The 24570-nt window shown below is 28.6% G+C and overlaps 1 protein-coding gene across 5 annotated transcripts in view; it reads right to left on the reverse strand.

Annotated features, from left to right (window-relative positions):
- Positions 1 to 21416, reverse strand: part of LOC116770031 (uncharacterized) — a 41222-nt gene extending 19806 nt beyond the window's left edge. The window contains exon 1 of one of the 5 annotated variants that reach the window (XM_032661364.2): positions 21031 to 21416. In XM_032661364.2, the coding sequence (XP_032517255.2) occupies positions 21031 to 21085 (55 nt within the window). In that variant the 5' untranslated portion in view covers positions 21086 to 21416. Of the gene's footprint in view, positions 1 to 681; positions 704 to 3720; positions 4049 to 7763; positions 7829 to 10449; positions 10656 to 21030 lie in introns of those variants that run through there. The other 4 variants (XM_032661363.2, XM_032661367.2, XM_032661365.2 and 1 more) reach the window with 4 other exon arrangements.
- Between the last annotated feature and the right edge of the window lie 3154 nt (positions 21417 to 24570).

Below are 24570 nucleotides of genomic sequence, written 5' to 3' on the forward strand. Positions count from 1 at the left end.
TGCTTTGGTTGGTATTTATAATTATTACTGGGGTTTGGATATTAAAAATAACAATTCAATTACTTTAAAAGACAGTTAGACAATACTTCCATATATTTTTTTATATAGTTACAATACTTTCATAAATAATCCTTGAAGTGACATTTGATCGATGTTGACAAATTGATTGAACGTTAATAAATTTCATATTGATTAGGACATTACGTGACTTACTAATTTTACTTATTTAATACAGAATACTCTGTTATTACTTACTTGCTTATTTTTTAATTTATAATAGTACTGATATAACAGTAGTGATTTTTCAAGGATGTTTCTCACAAAGAACTATATTTTGATAACACTTTTTAATAGTATTGATGAGATACTATTAAAGATTCAAAATGTACGAGAATGGAAATAGCTTTTGTGAAATCGAAAAAATAACAATAATAAAAGATGAATAACTCTAAATAGTTGATTACTACATTAATTTAAAAAAGGTTAATTCTTGTAGTCTTTTGATATACATTTTTTGTTTTGTGTATAAATAATATTTAATTAGTTTTAAATTGTTAAGTATATTGAAAATTAAACGTAAATCTTTTGACCTAAAGCCATCTTGCAACACATTTTTCACAGGATTTGACTTAGACGAAGCTACTTCTAGTGCACTAACTATTAACTATTAACACGACTTACGTTCCATGATAACTGTATTACACGGTGATGAATTTCCGCAGCTTCACATTGCATTGTTCTAGAATATAATGAATCTTAAATATATACGAAAAAAAAACCATTAACTTCAATTACGACACTTAAAAGAATGCGTACCGTTCTTACATTTGATCAGTTTGAAACAATTCCAACAATGAAATAACGAGCCAGAGACCAGCCCCGGCTGAGCGCACGGGCTTCGTACGATGGTGAATTCTGAACTGCCTCCGTTTGCATACGCTATTAGAGAATTGCCAGGGCTTCGCTTGCGTCAAATGCTAAAAAGATTTGCGGCCGCTTTTAATAAACTTGGATGAAGTAACACTTATGATGCCTCAATATAATAACTCATATATGTTCTGGACCACGAATCTGGTTGTGTTTGTCATGATTATAACATTTCAAGGACGTTTTAGACTTTAGACTGTATCACAATTCTAATTGATCAAAATTATTACAAATCTAATATAGTTATTAGTACACAAATTATAATTGAAATATTCAAGTGAGTTTACGTAATTATATTGACATCAATTGAATAGAATTGAGCAATAAGCTAGGAAAATAATGAAATATATTTTTTTCTTAGTTGATTATAATGAAATTATTGCATTTCAGAAATATTCGCTAATTGTACGGTTATGTTTCAAAGAATAAAAGTATGCCACATTGACCAACGATTAAGGAAACCCTGAGAGTATCTCGTGAAGCCTTTCTAAAGCCTTAACAATGTCCATCTAAACACAGCCTTACACCAGTTCAGATTCATAATTTTAAAATATCTTTAGCATTCAACCTACATAATTAAAAACTAGCAACATTGTGGCATTTTAAAATTATTACACTTTGAATGGTACTTTGATAGTACGTGTATAAAGCGTCTTTGTGTTGTTAAGTGACGAATGATTTAATTATAATTGACACATGAGATAGCTCGTTATAAAGATCGATTAGGGAAATTCACAGAAAATTACATTACAAGTTTTTCTAGAACTTTCAAATTATTAATACATTTGGCAATTAGTGGTTATAGGTACTAGTTGTTGTTTATAAACATCACAATTTACTAACCCGATTTAATATTGATGTTTTCATTATTTTATGTAACGTTATTAGAATTTTTGACTGCCTACAATTTAATAATTTCGGGATTAAAATATCAGTATGATCTCGTCTATTCTTATATACAAATGTTTTGTTTTAGATAATTTTTAACTGTTCTCTTTATATTGTGAAAAATACTTTTCTTTAACACTTCCGCGATAACCAGAAAAAGCTTACGGATCCTACCTAATGGTTTAATATAAAAAATATCTAAATCAGTCTTTTGATATCAAAGCATATATTTTTATTGAAAACCTTGCCTTAAAAAATTATCTACGACTAAATGCGTAGAAACAAGTCTTACAATAGAAGATAATATATGTATAATATATGTATGTATATAAATCAGGTGTTAAGTAATTCTTCATATAATTTAACACCATTCTTAACTCGTACCAGGAAGAAACAGCATCTCAATATAATTTGTACGTAATAAATATTTGTATAATTTTTATCATAGACGTAAATAAACAAAGATATTAGGAACGCTAATATAATCATATTTTTTTTTTATAAATAATTAAATACAGATAATAAAACAAACAGTAACAGAAGATAGTTTTAAGTATTTATATGAATATAAAAAATAGTTGTTTGTCAAAATAATTACTTCCATATAATAATTTAAGACGACATATACTGAATAAACAAATTGTCACGCATATGATCTCACGAAATATTAAATCCGCGCACGTCTCACAGTTCCTTTTGTGGTGGCCAATGTTATGTTAGCAACGAGACTATTAATAAGGATTCAAACAAACCACGCTATTCAGACCTATCAATTGTTGATATATATTAACGTAAACAGAAACAATAACCTGGTTAATACAGATTAATAAAATCAGATTAAATGCATTCACTACATCTGTGGGAATGAATCAACAATTAGACTGATTTGGCATCAAGCCATGCGCTTGAAGAGATGTAGACTATCATCTGGATTTTCTTTTGATTATATTGACCAAAACGTGTAACAGCTCGCTTAATAAAGAACACTATGTTAACTTCGAGTAAAGCGTATCGAAGTACATATAAAAAAAAAATAGATTGCACTTAGTACAACCATTCTTAATGATTGCTGTTAAGGGTATAGTAATAATGAGTATATTCCTAAATCAGAAAAAATATAAACACAATCTAGTTTTAAATCCTCGAAGGTAGATTATTTGACACGTATCAAGTTATGATCACATATCCCATTGTCCATATTACAACATCAGCTATTGTGAGGAATGGATATTGCAGTATATTGGATTACGCTATGTGGAAAGAGTGTCAAGGTACTGCAAATAAGATGTTTTGCAGCTGAATCTTTCCTTTGAACTTATATCTAAACTATTAATTAACTTTTAATATGAAAAAGGAAGACGAGAAATAAAGAACTTAGAAATATGCAATTTCATATCGATTTTAAATTGTCTTTTTTAACTGCTCACTAAACCAGACGTAGAATCCATTCATACAGCCGGTGACCCTGATTCTTAGTGACGCGGAACTACAATCTCTCCTCTTAATATTTTCTTAATCGATATATATTATGAATAATTTGTATTGATATTACGAATGACGGCTTATAAGAATTGAAGCCTTACATTTGGTAATGACTAAAATAATTAGAATCTCTTAAAAGACCTAATAAAAATAGTACATAATATCTTTGAAGGTATTATTTATATAAATTTAAACACTGACATACACCATTTATTTAAAGATTGGCGAGAAATCGCCGGCTTCAAGATATAAAGTGAGCATTTATTTTTAGTGTTAGTTGTTACAGTACATCGAGTATTAAATATTTTAATGTTATAATATTGTATTATCTGTATTATATTGAAGGTTCCATATTTAAATCATCTGCCCGCCGTTTCTACTATTGTGTTTAGAAAGTGTGTGGTTGTTTGTGTGTTATCTCACCTGCACCACATGAGTTTTTCCAGAAGTCGCAGAACTTGCTGCATGAGCACATCTCGATTTCTCAAACAGTGTTTTATAAATAAACTCCACTACAAAAGTTTCGCAACAAACGAATCACACTTCAAACGATGTTGACAGTTGGAAAAAGTTTTTCCATTTGATCAGTACCGGTAGGAGTCAGTTTAACGGCTCAGATCGCGGTCTCTGTACCGTTGGGGCGTAGAAAGCGATTCCGAACCTATGTTTGTGTACAGTCATCGTATGTCAGTATGGTATTAGTGGCGATCAACGACACGTCCTACTCTCACGGACGCTCTCGAGCGACTGACTTTTGCCATTAGAATACGGCTCAACTTCAAAGTCTACTGATTCAATCGGATGTATTAAACCGTAGGGAAAGACAAATTTTCTTCGTGATGACATTAGGAGATCACGAAATACCGTTCCTACCTGATATTAAATCGAATATTTAATATGCGTGAAATTGCAATTTATAAATCGCATGTTATAGATATACGAGTCTTACTGTCGCGTTTACAGCGACTTTGACACCGTAATTTCCAGTGCTGTCATTATTAACAAAAATTGTTACATACAAAACAAATCAACGTTTTATACGTATTCTATATGCTGTTTATTTTTAATTGTATAAAAAGAAGTTATGAATGCCTAAAAGAAATTTGTAAACTAGGTAGTACTTCTTCTCTATTATAGCTGCCTGTACAATTTCTTGTTGATAAAACATGACAAACCTGATATATATATATTTACAAATTATACATACACATATATATATATATATATATATCGAAAAGAATTTAAATTATAAATAACTTTAATTGTACCTTCGTATCAATGAACATAAGACGTATAATGGAAAAATTGCGTTATGATAACATAAGGCTGTTGAAGTTAAAAGGCAATCTCGTACATACAATCCGATCTTATAGATAGCAAAATATGGCCCTGGCCAAGTAATATTTTTCTATTATTCGCCTTTTATTCATTTATTATTTTGTTTTTTTTTTTATGGCCGTAAACAGTATACCTATATGTAAAAAAGGTACTGTAATTTGTTGTTATACCTACTCGAGTTTTAAACTTTAATAATATCCTTGAAACAAAAAAGTAAACGTTTACAATAACACTTAAACTTGATGAAAAAGTATTTTTATTACTAGTATTTATTTGCATTTAAGGCATTAATGTCCAGCACATTGAAATAGAATATTTTTTATGCTTCAAAAAACTCACAAGGGATACAGGAAGAAGCCTCGCTAGTACAACCGGGAACTGACATGAAACATGACTCCATAACTTTGCCGCCATAAAATATATAACATCCAATAAGTTCATTTAAATCCAGTTACGATTGATCCAATAACAGTTCTAATTGATTAGAGAAAACTGACTAATACCTTACAATATTACCTTAAAGTTATTTAGCATAATAATTTTAACAAAAGTAAAAAAAGTAGTTAATGAGATAAATATAAATACTTTTTTAAACAGGCTTACTATGTAATGGATTCCTTTGGACGTTAGACTTAAATTTTTTGTAACAATAACAGATTAAGAATAATGTTTTAAATATAGAATGATTAATCCACACGCACATTACAAAGGACGTGTCGTATTGAATACCGAATATAGTACGATCTCTTATAGATACAGGGAAGTGTTTGTCAAGTGACGTAAATTATAAGATATAGGTATAGCCAATAAATAAATCATTGAAATTATTCTGGTTCATAAAACTCATGAAATTATTCATATTCATAAAAATTAAAAGCCCTCCAACCAAGGTGACTATTGATGTCATAGAAAATATTGATAGTATTATGACATACGTAAATACTTCCTGCATATTTTTGAAATAAAATAAATAATACATAATTATACAGATAATATCTATACAGATTCGACGGTCGATGGATCTTAACCTCAAATGAAGGTTCTTCAAATCAATCGCTTGCAGCGCTTTAGGAAAAATAAATTTTTTGCTTCATAAACACATTTATTTGGTACTCAATTACTAATTAGACCTATTGTACCAAAGTAAAAAGAGAGTTATGGTTTTAAGTGTGTTCTTTTATTGGCGGAACATAAATATTATAAGTTCCTAGCTGGAGTATGAGTTCGCAGATTTTTCCAATTAGGCTGTATACAATCAACTAAATAGCGTATATTATTGGGTATATTATTTTAATTAAAAATATAGTTTGCCTTATTTTTATTCTTATACCAAATATATTTCTAGAAGTCTGATTGTTAAATAAGATTTTTATTCATATGTTGTATCAAGGATTGAGAGTATAAAAAAAATATATTTTACTATATTTAGGACATAGAATTTGCAAGGTCACAACGAAACAGGTTTGCGAAATGCGGGCACATTCAAGGTTTTTCTTCAGATTCAAATGCTTTAAACTGATTATAACGCTTTTCTGATTCGAAAACATCACAATTAACGAATTTTCAACTTATTCTCACGAATCTTATTTAAAATAAGATTTAAATATAAATTTACTGATAATTATAGTTTATAGTATTGTTTTTTTTTGTAATCAACGCGTTCACAATTACCATGAAACAGCTATTTAGAAATTGTAAATAATCGATTAATGTCAGTGGAGAAAATCCAATATGGCGGACAACACCTCAAGTCGAACGTTGATAACCTAAATGATAGCAGAGTTCATTGTCGTCACTTTCTACATAATATTAATTAAAAAAACTCTTTTTATAACTCGCTGCTAATCGTTAATAGAATTCATTGATATGTGGTTTACAAAATGGAGTCGCTTAACCCAATTCGTTTTCATTATAAAATATACCGTATGTAAACCAGATATTTATAAAGTTAGCTATTATATATGAAGAAAATATTTATTACCATTTGTTCAAGTCGCTATAAATAAATGCAGCTGTAGAAAGCGGGAAATAACCTTAAACTCTTCAATAACACAGCTCGAGCACCATGACTGGTTTTTGTCATCAAATTGTACTTGAATCATACAGCCAATTACGGAGTTAATAATACTTTTTAATGTAAACTCTTTGAGTTAAATACTATCGATACATGTGAAAGTTATCATAGTGAATTAAATACGAGCTATTCGTTTCATATAATCAGTTCTTTAAATCAACTACTGACCTCTAATCCCTGATATAACTTCTAATAATTAATATAATCACGTGATAGATAATGTAAGGAAAAAATGACGTGGGTATCTTCTCCATAGAGTAAAGTCTATAGAATATACTTTCTTATAAATCCTGACTTAAAACCTCTTAACCAAACGAGGTTAAGAGGTGAATGCTCGAAATACGACGTTCAAAATTATCTGAATACGAAATAATATTTTTTTTTAAATTAAATGAAAATAAAAGTAACGAAGTTTGAAACCATTGTATTATACGAATCTAGATGAAAAATATAACTATATTTTAAATTCCACGTTGGATGAACAAGTACCTTGTAACACTGGTCTTCAAAACCAGTATGGGAGTGCAATTTAAAACATTTACATATTAAACGTGATATTAGTTTTTGATACAAATCTTATTATATAATCTTCAAATGTTATCTATGAAAGATAAATAAGAAGAAATTTGAAGGATCTCGTACAATTCCGCGGTAACATAACTACATTGTAATTAAAACTATAAATTTTGTTTTCTGAAACCCGCAGTGTGTATGGCTACTGGATTCTTTGGAAAGTTAAGCATGAACGCCACCAGCATTCTACATTATCATAGAATATTCCATGTTAATACATATTACCATATCATAAATAAGTAAAAATATACTTATTTTCCTTCTCTTTTCATCTGTATCTACACCACAATTTGTGCTCTTATTTCCTCTGTCAAAGTCATTCAGGCAGAGATGTCAATTAAGAGACAAGTCATTATTTGTGCATTACATTTCTTTTATAATAAAGTTTATAATAAAGTAATAATTACTATTTTTGGTACATAAATAAATAATAAATCATGTGTGACCTTGATATTAAGTCTAGATATTAAAAAATACTTACTTAGATCGTTCTGGTAGTTTGGTATAGCCCCCATCATTTTGGATAACTCGGGATTATTTATCCTTTACCACAAACACGAACTTACCTGAAACAAAACATATCTTATTAGGTTAATTTTTAAAAGTACCAATTTAAGCATTTTACATTCTGTGTGCTCCGAGCCAGATAAAGCGATTGCAATTTAATTAATACCAAGCAATTATATTTATTAAAGTATTTACAAATAAACATGAATAAGTATTTTTAAAAGTAAATATGTAAATAACTTTCAAAATATATCATTAATTAGTGTAAACAATTATCATTCAGAAAATACTTAATTTTCTAGGTTATTTTAACTGAAATACAAACACTGTGACCTATAGTTATAAAACGCGAGACTATAAGTTTTATACTACCATTCAAACGTCCAGACATACTGATATAAAGGATTAATTCATAACGAGACTTAGAACATCACATCAATTGTAACAACAAAAACAATCTCGAAATAAAATTCCGTGTTTTCGCTAAACGAACTGTAATAACAGACTGTTAGATATTTAACTGTTCGATAACATAACTATAGTGATAAGTAACGATGTTTTGATTATGACTTCGATATGAATTAGTGAGAAACATGGAAAAATCTGCGAAAGGTATCAGAAACAGAGATCAACTACGCGTTTTCTAGAAGCGTTTGAAAACATGCATTCCTTTCATTGTTTCTGTTTAATAAAATTTAAAATATATTATCCTACACAAAACAATATCTATAATTTACTAGATAATTAAAGTCATTCATAAATAAATCCGTTTAAATCACAAGCTATATTTATCAATTCCAATAATAGGAATTTTAAACACAATAGACAATTCTTTATTTATCATAGCTACTAACGTTCTTTCCTCGCTGATTTGATATCGTCATTTTCAATCAGATATTAATAATTAAATCGTGAACACAAAGACTTCGATTATGACATTTTCATTATTAGAATAAAGCGTGGAGCTGTCTGATGTCTCTGGTCGGAATTGAAATTGAACAGTCCATTCGGGCAGCGGATTCAATTAAAACAGGAATATATAAATGTATGAACAACGAAGAATCGCAGAGGGCTTTCACTAACCACGAGCCTGGGACATCGATTTTTGTATTGGATACAATTGAGACGTTTTTTCTATTTGGCTCTAAAACTATAATTATATTTGAATTTTTATGCTCAAATAAATATAAACAGTAAATCCTTTGAACATCTTTAACGTATTTCGTTAATATTTTATTTAATTTATTTTAAAAAGGTTGTTTATTTGAATGTATTTTCACATATCAGTTAGTCGCGATGTTTCGTAGACAGAGTTTATTGTCCGATTGGTCTCATATAAAGAATTCAACTAGAATTATGCAAATGTCTTCATTTCAGGTACACATAAAAACAAAGTAACTTCATATTGTTTTTAAACTTGAAACATTTCTGGTTCTAGTCATACTTTTATATAGCTTACGAGTACATGTGAAAGATATTGAATGTTGAATAAATTGTTGCTGGTACCATTTATTGTGGCTTAAACTTAAAAAAAAAGTAAAAGCTTAAACTTAAAAAAAGTTTTTCTGGCTTAAAAAAGAGGTCAATAAAAAGAGTTTTCATGTCACCCAATTAATGACAATTTTAACATAGATTGATGAGTTTCCAGATATTTGATATACGATAGGGGTGACACGACCTAGTTGATACAAATTATAATGTACTTGTTACTCAACAACGACATACAATATATATTGCGTGTCTTGTTTCTTTTGCACGTATATTATTACTTCGATATATTTTTTATTTTTTTCAATATTTTTTATACGTCATTTAAAAAACAGCCAGTGTTGTTTGAAAACGTCAGTGGATTAAAAATAAAAGAAAGTTTTTTTATGTTTACTATATTTAAAATCATATTTATATGCTAAATCTGTTTTGCTTGAAATTTTCACACGGCATTTTAATATAATATATTTTAATAGTTCTTGTTTTATTATAGAAAAATAATATGACAAAATCGTAAACTTTGTATGCCTTTAGGATCCTCAATTTTGTTTTTCTCTTTCGATTCTTCTTAATTTCGTAGTTATATCATGGTTGAATTGTTTTTGTGAGAAATATAAAGTAAGTAAGCATTAACTTATTTTTATATAATTATAAATAACCATTCCATCTTTATAATAGTTTACACGAAGGTGTCTAGATTTTAGGTTACGATGTTTTCTTTAGGAGGTTCAGCGATTTTCTAAAATTAACCCCTTTATTCGATCCTGCACCGCGCTGTCTAGAGTCTAGACGGCCCATCTATGTACAGAGTACCTAATACTTATATAAACATATCTACACTTGGAACTTTTATCACCTATCCATATACTAAGTGTATAAAGAAGAGATCTTATCTGCCGCGTTCTACTTTTCTCACTGTACAAATAGATTATTGGAATGATTCTTGACCTATCGTTTTTATTTTCGTTCGTAATAAATTACCTAAACATAATACGATAATTAAGAATTATAAATGTAAACTATTGAATGTGAAGAGGAAAATGAGATAAGATATAAGCTTTATGTATATTTATAAACGGACTCCGAATCCTTGCACTTGACCAGTTATGATAAACAAGCACGGATCAAGCTGTTTTCCAGCTGTCCATCAAACAAGCACAGGTCAAGCTTACCGTTTAAATGTCTATCAGTGAGATTGTCCTCTTCGTCCCACCACGGCTGGTCGTTCAGCCTTCGCGGCCGTCGTTCAAAATTTCCGTAATATTGAAATTCCATCACTGCCACTTCAACTGCATGTGGTATCTCATAAAATATTATAATATTTTTTTATTCATAATATGTATCACAGCACAACACACCGTCCCGGCCGGCGTCGACTCCCGCGAATGTTTTGAATTAACTAAGCACATTCAGATAATAATGACATGTCTGACACTATGTTAAGAGTCACTTGCACTATATATTCATGGTCACTGATAGCCGAATACAAATAAGACACCACCGTGTGCCACCGCTTTATGAGAACCGCCTGCAACCAATATAAGCCGCTCGGCAAATAGAAATAGAACAACAGACTTTTATTGAAAAGAGTTTTTTTTTCGATAACATATATATATTTTTTAATATAATAAAGCGAACATTATTATAGTCATAATAATTCATATTGTTTACTCTTTGCGTTTACATTTCATTTATCGCTCGAGACGATCACGTTTACAGAATAACGTTAATAAAATTAAATGTTGTCATGACTTATAAATATAATAACTTTATTATATATATTATTATTATATATATATATATACCTGCGGTGTATGTAATGCAGTAGCTTATGTCATTTTTAATGAACCATTCTTATAGACACCTTTGTATTTGAGAATCTGAGAAAATCTAACGATTTTCTTACTTTTATAATATGTTTATCTTGATAATGCATCTGGCGAAATTAATGCAGTATATGTACTCTATGCATAAACTGGTCAACAATTTAAAACTAAACTGGTCATAATTTAAAACCGGTTTTTTTACATTTCATAATTGATAAAATCCTGAAATATATTTTATATTTACACGTGCCCTGATCATGGAGTAAGGATAATATAAAGGAAGAATTGTATTTATAAATAACTATCTCCTTACATATTCAAAGGTTCCACATGTTATATATATATTCATATAATTATAGCTCCATTATGTTCTTTGTTTTTTTTTTATCTTAAGAAACTTCATAAATTGAATCGATTCATTTAATTATCATACAGAAATTTCTCAGCTCGTATGTAATTCAACAAAGTCATTAATTTCTTATTCTTTTTAAGTTACCTTAATAATTTTAATATTGTTAATTACAATTTTTATATCGTGTCAGGATACTTCGGAAAGAAAGTAAATTTCAAACAATCTAAATGAGACATACATATATATAAGACCGGTATTGGCCAATAAATGGCTGAAAAATTATTTACGGGTACTGAAAGGTAAAGTCAATGTGAGTGTACCATCTATACAAATAAATTGAAAAAGGGTATCCCTTATAATATGGAAGTAATCAAATATGTGCATATGGACATTAATACGGCACATTTACCTTATTATTTTTTTGTCTCTTTGGGTTGATCTCTGATACTTTGTTATCCAATTTCATCAGCTTTTTTCTAGTAGAAGGTTGATTTAATAAGAACTTGTGCCTATGTTATTTAAAAATAATACATAATTTTATTGATTTTTAAGATTATAAAGTCTTAGAAATGTTAAAGTCTATTCGAAATTTAAACGAAAAATATATTTTTATTCTGTAAGTATTAATTACGTTTTAAAACAGTAGATTTATATGGGAAACTTATAATTCTGTTACCGAATTACTTGTTCAATAATTTTTGATATAACATATCAAAGTTAAGTTCTTGTAGAATTAATCCAGTCAAATGAAATAGATGAGAAATTCGAAAGCTTATTTCAAGAATTTTTTTTCTAAAGACGTGTATTAAAATAATTCTTTTCAAAATACTTCCAAAAAAATTTACAACCGCGTTCATAAAAAAAGCAAATGAATAAATATCTTTATTTCTTCATAATTATCACATGTCACATGAAAGATACTATTCAAGTGATATGAAAACTAATATTGTCGAAAATAAAACAAAATTTAGTCCTACATTAATTTTATGAAAAGGATTCTTAAAAACAAATGTTTGCAAATTATTAAGATACCAACGATACTAGAAAATGGGACGCTATTGGAAACCTTCGTTTTGTAGCACAGAGAGATAACGAATTATTTCAGTTTAAGGACAGACGTGAAACTTTATAAACTGTGTAATGAAGGTCTCACACGAAATTATTATTACGTTGGAAATTAAACGAAGAGCATCCACGGTAACGTCGCGGTAGAGTTATGACTTAACACTGCAGGAGAATTAACTACACTCTTGTTTAAAGATCAACACACATTAAAAAAATAACGATGGATATAGAGGAAAGTATTATAAAGTTCAATTACAATTTTCTAAACATAAATTGATATATTTTTATTATATTCCAAATTCAAAATCTATATCTTTGACGCAAAGTAAAGTCACAAAGTTTATTTGGAGGGTTCACTAAATACTTTATGAAATTATTATTAGATTTTTGTTATTATATATTTGTATACGTTTGATAGATTTTATTCAAATATGGTTTCCGAACTGAATATGGTCTGTGGTTCTCCGAAAAGTGATAAATCAATTTCTTTAAATAAAGATGTCACGACTTTAAACAAGTTAAAAAAATTATTAAAATCTCTCTGTGTCAAGGCTCGCTATCGAGGGTTAACGGCGGTAACCATAAAAAACTCTTTACCAATAATCGTCGTTCAATAATTTATAAATTCATAATATTATCATCCTTCGAACCAAGTAAAGCTAGGAATGAACTTAAAACGATATAAAACAATCATTTTGTTAATTTCATACAATTAGAAATCAAATCTTTTAAACATTGTCAAACAAATAGAAAATTATGAAGAGATATGGCAAAAAAAAAATATAAATTTCAACATTCAGTGTCAAACAATTTAAGACTTATTTACTTAATATAAAGTAGAAGAAATCCGCCACACCGGTTATCACAATTCATATAAATCTTAAACAATTAAAACAGCTGATAATAAATGATAGTAATGTGACGTGGCATCAGAACTATTTGTAATATAAACAGGCAAATACTCACACCGGCAATGAACCGTTCGTACACATTTAAGTTAAAAATATTATATCGATAATATTAAATAAAACCAGCGAGCGAACGTCCCGCGACACACTGACTCGACTGACTTGGAACGAGTATAAACGTGATCAAAAGATCGCCACACTAAAACATATGTACATCTTATAATCCTCTTTAAATACGACTGATAATTTTTAACATACTATAACCGTTATATGCTAAAACATTAAACTACAAGCTAACTGTTATTCGTGATGTGCAACATACATCGTACATATACAGTAATGTACCTACCGTCAGTTCAAAACATTAAGATCTATTCTTTTAAGTAAAACAACGAAATTGTTTAAAGTTTCAAGCACTGAGATAATATCCGCATTATACTTATCAGGTTGTAAACCAAGATATGAAGATTCAGAGCAATATATATGAAGTTTGCATATGGACATGTGCATGCTAATATACAAGGTCGTGGCTGTGACGTGAACGGTTAAAGAACAAGAGTTCTCAACTAAATGGACATTTATTTTTAATGTATTTTAATAGTTTAGGAATAATGATTCAATATAAAAGGACTAAGTAAAATCCTAAAAAAACATAATTTTCAAAATAAGAAAGTGTTCCCTGCAAAATTTGTTTGAAAATTTTTTTCTGTGGGAAAACCCCTTACAGAGAAATGTTTACTTCCGCTGTATTTGCGTTATTTTATTTTATTTGATATCCAATCTTATCAACGCTTTTCTTTTGTAATGATATTGTACTGTAATTATATTTGTATGTATATTCAACATCTTCACTTCAATTCATAAATTTTTCATAAAGAAGGAATACGCTAGCTCAAACGATAAGTCATATTTAAACCTTATAGGAACGCTAGACCTAGCAAGCGTAATTCACGAATTTCGAAGTCTTGAAGCAATCAAAATCACTACTGGATTGTATTTACTATTGATGCTACTTTACTTTTATCTTTTAAAATAAGTTCGGGATTTAACGTGAGGTCAAACGGCAGTTGAGAGTTGAGACCGTTGTAAAGACATGCCCTGGGAAACCCAAAAGATACTGCAGGCGATGATTTAAAGACTATTCAAACTATGAACGTACCTAAGATATAAAATACAAATTTTCACAATAACAATTATATTGTAGCAGTAATTTTAATGACGCTTAAATAGCCTTAATTAAACCATAAGTAAATATTTACTGTCCACATAAGTGAAAAATTAAGGGTACATACTTGATTCTATTACACTAACAATAGAGTCTGCTATTCAGATTTTTAAAAATTCAACATTGTAATAATACCTAACTGATACCATAGACTATAGAGAAAGCTGGAATAAAATTTACTGATATTAGAAAGACGTAAATAAAAATATATACTTTTTCACAGAGAGTAAAGAGAAATCTTATCCTCTTTGTGGTTTAGGAAATAATTTACAATATTTTGCTATATTTATATTATATTATCAGTCGCTATGATACTGTTAAGTTTTATGTAAATAATTTTTTGCGTCAATCACACTAAGTCCACGCAAACATGCACGTACTGTGTCAAGATGACAACAGATACACGGTGCTTTTGTACTTAGTTCATGTCTGATTCTATTGTTTCTTAAAGATACTGTCAAGGTTTGAATACATTTTCATTGTTTGTTCTCAAACCAAGCTTGTTAGACGCATTCCCGGCACATCTTAATTTTTTTTTTAAATATATTTAAAGACACTTTGTCAGTTTGCTTAATGATGAAGAGGCAAATAACGCTACCACACATCTGAAAGGATTTTTGTGTATCAAAAATTAAATCGTAAAATTTGTTTTGAAACTGGATAAATTAACTTGTTCTAAGCCCAAGTTTTTTACAAAAACTTCATATGACCGTATCTTTTTCGAGACTGTTGAAATTCAAGAAGAATTTGACAATTAACAATAATACGATTAGTCTTTTCAAAGGAGACAAAACTTCATTATTCTATGGATTCACCGTGCGGGCGCTGGGTCCTTCACGTTGCAGGGAGAGAAGCTTCAACAGAGGCTGGGACTTGCGCCCCAGGTGTAGGTTTAAGGAGCCCCTATATAACGCAATTTAAACGATCACCTCCACTGTCCAAGCTCCTCTCTCTATCTAACCAAATTTGAAACGAACCTTTTAGGGAGTAGGACAGGCCCAAGTCTTTAAGTGGGTTGTAGAGATATTTATCTGCTATATATTTCGCTTCCAATTCTACCGCGTACAAATACTACCAACTTATTCTTAGTAAGTTCTTTAGTGAGCTCATAATACATATTGACCTTGATGGTATGGTCATTGGGGGTGTTTGTTTTCCAAAGAATCGTAAGCTGTATTAACACAACGCACTTTAAAATTCGCGAATAAGAAACATGTCTGGTCTAGACGCTGACGCACAAATAATCTCTGGAATTTTCATTCATTTTCATCATTATAGTCCAACTCGGAGCCGCTAAAAGGATAGATTAAGGCTTGGCGTCTGATTTTATAGCCTTGTGGTTATTTCTTCTTCTTTTTTCTGGCTACCAGAAGACTAATCGCTTCACGTATGATTTTTAGAAACCTATCGTGATGACGCGAGTATTGACCGCTATCCAGGAGTACCCTACATCCCACCAGCAAATGCTTAGCAGTTCCAACGGCCTCCCCGCAAATATAGCATGTTTTTTTGATTCCTTTAACCCATATTACTAAATTACTTTGATCTGGGAGAGTCATTTGAAACAATTTAAACAGAAAACAGTTAACGTTATAGGAAGAAAAGTTATTAGGATAAATCGCATTTACTTCTTCCTTCTTAGAACATGCAAATTCAAGATTAATATTTTATTTCACATCTTTTAACGTTAATTATAAAAAAATATATAACATTTCAGTCCAAATCAAACTTCGAACATGAATTTAGGTATAATAAAAATAAATAGCAAGAAATATAAAAAAAAATGCAAACAAGATGAGAAACATTCTAAATTCAAAGTTTTCCAAATCTTTATTATTATTTTTTGTTGGGTTTAAATAGTAGGATGTTTAATTCTAGAGGTTTTTTTAAGTTCAACAACAAACAAAGGAAAATTATAATTTTATTGACCCCAGATTAATTATATAGACTCCTACTATATTAATATCACAATATAAGATATAAAACCAGAACAATCCTTACAATAATAATTTTTTTTTACTCCATAAGAACATGTAAATTATCACGTGTGTATTTCCTTAAAGACACGTTTTTTTAATTATTTACCGGAAAAAAAACTACAATTAAAATAACAGTATATAATATTCAAACGATGTTATAGTTTCAATTCAATGCATACTGTGAATTCTAGACTTATCACAGGTTTCGAAAACAATTTAAAAAAAGAATGTTTCAAGCATTTGAATTAATTACGACGTAGTTTAAAAAAAAAACATTATACGTTATTAAAATCGTACAAAGTAGTAAGGAAATGACAATTTTTACATTAGTTAAAGCCATTTTTTTAACAATGTTGTAAGAAAAAGTTTTGTTGTGTATTTTTGTTATTTCAAACCGAACAGTCTTCAAAAATATACTTATTTTACAAACGAAAAATATATGAGAAATTAAGTAGCACGACTTTCAAACAATTAGGTTATTTTTTCGAATTTTCTTATAATTCATTTAGGATTTTCTCACATTCTCAAATTATTAATTTCATTTAAAGCATATCTTCTATGTATTATAAAAAAAAATATGTGCCTTCGAATAAGACTTTAACTTAGTATCATTATGAACTGTGTTTCAATTCACACCTACAATATTTACCATTAAAAGTATAGTTTAAAAAACATCATCATCAGCCTATCGGAGCCCACTGCTGAGCAAAGGCTTCTTCTCACATGGAGAAGGTTAGAGCATAAGTCACCACGCTTGCTCAAGACGGGTTGGCGATTTCAATCTTATAATTTGAAATTATAAGACCAGGTTTCCTCACGATGTTTTCCTTCACCGTCCGTCAGTGGTGTCTAAATACTCTTAGAAAGTACATATGATTCGGAAAAGATCACATTGGTACTTGCCAGGTTTCGAAAACAAAAGATATAACAAAACGTAATTATGGAAATAAAAAAATATATTGAGATCTAAGACTTTCGCGAGTTTTATTTATTAAAATGAAACTAATATTTTTCGGATATACTACGCGTGCTTTATTTTTTATTAAAACTACATACTCCCGACGTTTCGGTAACTTAATCGTGATCACGGCTGCTGAAAAGTAACCGAAACGTTTGTACTGTAAAATATTTTCAGTACAAAAATTTCTATAAGAACTGTCATATTTTTTTGTTTATTTAAATCAAAAAATATATTTTATACATAAAGTCGACTGAATAATGTTCATTATATAAGAAGTTAAAGAAAAAAGAGAACTTTTTCTTTATTAAAATTATGTTAATTATATTTTTATTTTTGCTTACATAACATAAGTTTATGTAATACTTATGTTATGTAAGCAAAAATGATGATTTTCACGTTCAAATTGAATAATAAAAACAAAAACATAAGAAATATCCTAACAAGCTAATTAATTATGTAAGTATCGATAGTTTTAATATTTGAGATGAGTTACAAAAATTATATAAAAAGAATTTTATATCACACAAAATCATTAGAAGCGAGTGATTGAAAATCATGACTTATCCATAACTAATGTGACTTAGAGTACAAAAGATTTCTGGTAAGAATTTCAAAAATTCATTCTATAAATAGGTTGAATCGTAACATAGTAATAATAATAATTGAAAAAACAATCAAATATTAAAAATCACTAACAACTAATCAAACTAAAAAGTTTCTGTTTAAATAACCAGAACGTGGTATTTAAATAACAGAACTTAGGTAACTGTAAAATATTTAAAAAAAAAGTCAAATCGTTTAAAAAGGAAAGCTAATTGCGAACCAAAAGTCTGTTGTTAAAATCCAGTAAGGAGAAAATATTTAAATACTCTCATGTACATGTGTGAATGGTTTTTTAAATATATCTTTACTATGATTTTCAATTTCATTGAAAGAATGATATGCAGGAGAAAAAAATATGCAGGAGATTTTCTTTAATACATATTTAAAAAAAAATAATAAAAAAAAACACAACCTAGACTATTACAGCGAATATCAATAATTAATATTTTATTATGACGTGGCGAGTAATTTATAGCGTTCAAATTATTTTAATAAAAAGATTAAAAACTAGATTAATCAAAACTTATTATTCTGCCAAAACCTTAGCAAGTTGTGATTAGTTTATAAAAAAAGTCATACCTAAGCTAAAGTTGAACTTTTTCGGTCGGGATTTTTTTTTTATAATAACACAATTTTTAAATCAAGGTTCACCAAAAAGTTTCTTCTACGGACTGTTTTCAATAATATTTTTACACAAATTATTATTTATCATAAATTTTTTAACGTAAGTAGTGACGTGATATAAAAGTTTACCTCGATACATTATTACCAAATGAACCGAGTTATTCAATTGAATTATGTATGGAATAAAATAAAGAATATTTTTTTAATATTACTAGGCCAAATACTGTTCAAGGAGTATACATAATATTTTCTTATTAAAAACCATTGCTTTTTACATGCATATTAATGATTTTATCAAAAGAGGTCCTAAAAAAATTGAGATATAAAAATATCATTTATATAAAGTAACATATTCTTTAACTATAGAAAAATAAATAAAACAAACCAAAACAAAACTATTTTTATACAGTAATTTTCTAAACAATTTATTCAGTTCCCTTATTCGTCTCTTATCAACTTGTAATAAATTAAATAAACATATTATTTACATATTAAGGTTGTAAAGATAAAAAGTCTTAAGTCGTATAACTATTATTTGTTATCAAAACGACGTTACGCCTCTGAAAGTGATATGGAAAATTTCTTACACCTTTCAATGAGTCTTACGTCACAAAGAAAAATGGTAACTTTCTCAAAACCAAATGGAAATAAAAAAAACTATATATATACTAATGTATGTCTACTCATTGATTACTTTTGTCTATGATAAATGATAATACCTTAAGTAGCTAAACGACTGGTATCAGACTTCATATAGGTGCAATTTTTTTTCTCGATATTTTGACTTTGAAATGTAGAATAATCATTAAGATCATGTCAAGTAAAACATTACTTTAAACAAAACTTTCATCTCGTCTGCTTGTGATCACGGTTGCTGCAAAGTAACCGAAACGTGGGGAGTATATACATTAAAATAATAAAGAAACCCGTAGTACATACGAAATTATTAGTTAATTACGTTTAGACCAACGTCTAATATATTATGCCTAATATGGGCATGAAATCATACAAAAAAATATCCTAACTCTAATGAGGTTTTTGTTTTCAACTTAAGATGTCAAAAATAATTTCCGGTAGTATAAATAGATCAATATTTAGAAGCCCATACTTCCCTAATAGCCATCATCTTAGAATCCAATGATAACAGCATTTAAAAATGTATATTTTTTTTATGTTAATCTAGTCGAGATAAAAATTATGTTCCAGTAGCGATGAGAGTGGAGTTTAATTTGTTTATTATTATTAGACATTAACTAAATATTAAGAAAATTAATTTTGAATTACTCGACTTACTACGACAACTTCTAGGTACACTTTTAAAACCTTCCTTATGTAGAAGCATTTAAGATAAATAATCACTTGCATATCATTACTAATGAACATGTATTACATTTTATAGAAAATTAAAATATATATTTTTTAATTTCGTTAGATAGTCCTCAACTGATATTCCACACGTTGAGATTTTGAAATGAAGTCGTAGGTGGTGAACGCACTCTCTGTATTTACCTAATCATCAACCTCAACGTCCCCCAATCCATCAGACACTTGTCTGATGTATGTACTTACATAACCTATGGTTAAAATACGATAGCCATGAAACAATACACTGTAAATAATATTCGAGAATTAATCCTAAATTATATTTTATGATTGGCAACAGCATGAAATAGAATTTTAAAAATTATTGTATATAAAACGTTATTACCTACATATTAATTATTACTCGGAGTATATTTGATTGTCTTTAGTGATAGCTCATATTTTAATTTATTTACACGCGAAAACTATAAAATTTTATGACAATTGACAGTATTACTAAAGAAATAAATTAAATAACATTCATTTTAATTTTACAGCCAGATAATTATTATAATAGAATTATAATAAATATATAGAATTATATATACGTATCATAATTAATTACATATATCGAAATTTAAGATATACAAAAACTTTATTTTACAAAGAGACATTTACTTCTTATCTTATCTACGTTGTAAGTATAACGAACGACGTCTCCTCACTAATTTAACCTAAAATCTGCAAGGTATTTTTAAATAGGTACCGAACACGAAGGTGCTAATACATTTATTTATACTGTGATTTTAATGTTAGATGATTTATTTCGTAAAGTGCCAATATCAATGCATTTTTGGTTACAATATTAGGCATATTATCAATGTAATAGATTAAATTACATGACTTACCTTCGTAATCCTTGCCAACGCCAAGGATATAAACACTTCTTAAAAGATGAGCCATTCTTGGATGATGTACGATGCTGAGATTGCGCAAGATTTAATTGTACACGTTACCATAGATTTTAAACTTGTTACATAAATGTTGCGAACTATAAAAAAAATACTACAATAACTACTAGAAGAACAAATTCTAATTACAATGACATATAATAACTCCCGCTCCGATCTTCCAAAGCGGTAAAGGGCTACATTTCGACAGCAAATTTAACAATAAAACGTGATTTTCGTTTAGAAAGTTACGTATCTAATTTGTATCGTTACTGGTTTCTGGTAGACAAATGATGAAAAGCGTACGCTATCCGAAATTATATGTTGAGATCGCGAGCGGAATAACAAAATCCATTGAGTAGTCTACATTTTATATGCGCAATAAACATCAGTTTGCTCTGTAAATATCAATCTGTTGATTGCTTTTGTATACGTATATAGAAAACTAGTTTGCCAACCCTTCTTTATTGGGACACAATAATAAGTTTTCCTGTCAAAACTTTGTAAGGACGTAATCAACAAAATAAAACATGAAACGGTACATTCTATGCATCTATAGCTTCAGCATGAATATATTAACATGTCATAAAACTGTCCACATTATCGTGACAATATGTTTATACACGCTTCGCTGATAAAATGTTGCATTTTCCTCTATTTTATGATTTAAATTTCAACATATTTTAAATAAAAAATCGAAAATGTAACAAATGCTACAAGACATGACAATGAAAAACACAACAACGTCAAGACTACTCTATTCATATTTTATTTTTATTGTTTACTTGAATAATCTATACATTAAAAAAATTTTAGCGTCTGTTTACTATTTTAAAATAGCTTCGTTTCCTATATCCTTATTATTATTTACTTTTTACCAACACAAATAGTGATTACAATTTTTTTTTATCTGTCTCTTATACCGTATTTTTAATATCAGCCGAGTGAATTTTTTTTGGACTTTTCCAATCTTTTTTTCTGAGTGAAGTCTTTGTCAAACTACAAAGTATAAGCATTAAGGTTATTATAACACAACAAGGTTACTGCAGTAAATAAACAAATCTTATGAATTCCCCGAAGAGAGCTGACAAGTGACAACAAAATTTAATTTTAAAGCAACCTGGTATTAATATCAATAACGTACATAATTCAATCTCTTGCTACCAAAATATTTTACAGTAATTAGTATTGAAATTTTCGTAACATAATAATTTTATTTAAAAAAATTGCACTATAATGACTAACAATATGCAAATTAATTTACAATTACCCTTCAGTTAACCAATTTTTAAAAATAACTAATTATTCTATTTTGGTTTCATATATTATCTAAGGCATTGAATTATGGCCTTGATAATTTTTACGCCGAGTTCATTTTATTACGTAAAATTAAGTGTGTCGTACAAATATGAAACTTATCTCAATATGAAACAGAATTGTTTCACAAGCTAGTATGTTACTTCAGGTTCTAATAGACAATAAGTATGGAAATATTTAAAAAAACACGGTAGTCAATACAAGTCCGACTCGTTTATCAGCTCCAGATCATGCTATAAAATATTCTTCTATTATATGTAGATGTGTGTTACTTTTTCAGGCAAAAAGTACAGAATAGATTTTAACATAACTTAATAACAAAACTCGTACATTTATGAAACATGTAGGCTATAATTTATTCCAAAATTCGTAGTGGTTAGCAGAAACCCGGCCAAGCAATTTTATTTCATAATAACCTAACCCTGTTGTGACGTATGACGTATGACGTGTGACATTGACAGTTAGTGTATACATTTGATAATCATCTCTCTTTTAATATATCCCCTTACTTTAAATAAGCGAAGTCGCAAGAAAAAGTTAAATAATAAGTACATTTATTAACCCCCTGTTAATTACAAATTAAAAATTTTGTTCCGTTACAAACATTCAAATATAACCATCCTTTAAATTTCCCGTAGACACCTTAAAAACGATAATTTATTTATTAAAAAAAACTTCATAAACCATTCAAATAATTAAATATTCAATGGAACATGTTTCAAAAGAGATTTATTGGCTTACTTAAATGCTATAAAACATATCGGAATACATATATGTACTATGTGCATTGTTCTAGTAAATGAAGTACCTATCATTAGTAAACAAATATATTTACTCCTACATTACGTACGAGATAATGTATTATATAATGAGTGACGCTACTGGTTCCTCGAAACCATAAGATCCCTGACACCAGACAAGCAATGGAATGGTATTGCCATGCTAACATTGCAATCATGTATTCTTAGGTATAGGTTATAAGTTTCAGCTGTGTAATTTTTCTACACGCGTCTAAGAAAATTTTACAGCTTTCCTGAAACGTCTGGCTAGCCGAGTATCACACATTGAGTGACTTGGTTTTATGATACTGTTGAAATTTTAAAAGAATTTCTAAGATACCTATTACACAAATGTGTTTTGGGGCAAAGTTAAAAATAAATATTTCTTTAATTCGGAAACACTGTTTTTTATAAAAAGCCGGAGTTTAAACATAAAAGCGTTTTTTTTTCATTTTTAAATGAATTATTCGTATGTCTACATTTTATTAAATTGATATCACACACTAAAGTTTAAAAAAATCGATAAGTCACATGGTTATAAACATTGTATATTTTTAACCCCAGTTACTTATTTTAGAGGTAAATAAATATCTACGAACGGACAGACACTATATTTGAGGAAACACACCTCTGAAAATGTACCTACATGGTATGTAGTTACTTCATAAAGGGCAATTGTAAATAAAAAAATAAACTTGATTTTTACACATTATTATAAAATGGTTGATAGCATAAGTGAGATCAATTAATTCTTACCTATATAATCGATGAACATAAACAAATTTATTAAATATGCAATACACGAAATGACAAAACCTCACACAATACTCTCTACTGTATGATATAAAACTATTATCTAACTACCAATCCGTGACAAACTAATATCATCACTTAGACTATGCCATTAAAAAAACATTTGGCTTAAATTACTCTTTATTTCATTAAAAGTTTTCTCGATTTTTCTAGAAATGAAATTATTGAGCAATCAGTTTGATATTTGTATGATTGTATGATAATTGTATGATTTTTAAGGATATAATACAACGTTTATTTGAAGTCAAAAACTTAAGTATAGTTTAACATTAAAGATCATTATAACACAATTTAATAAGTATAACATCATAACAATAAAATCCATCGACGTCAAGGAATTTGTTGACAAAAATGATTTTGTATATTTGTGCCTCTTTAAATACGCTTCTTCCGCAAAATTAATAGGGTGTGAAATGAAGGCTGCCCGTCTTATGAGATCATAAAATTAGGTCAATTTCAACATCCTTTGGAGTCCTTATAATTTAGGGATCGAATTTTTTGCCTCCATGCCATATCAGTGGAGGTGTTTATTTGTCTATTCAAGACCTGTTTTTTGATAAAATCATTTAATATTTTTATATTTTGTCTA

Source organism: Danaus plexippus (assembly GCF_018135715.1).
Source record: "Danaus plexippus chromosome 13 unlocalized genomic scaffold, MEX_DaPlex mxdp_15, whole genome shotgun sequence".
Taxonomy (NCBI): domain Eukaryota; kingdom Metazoa; phylum Arthropoda; class Insecta; order Lepidoptera; family Nymphalidae; genus Danaus; species Danaus plexippus.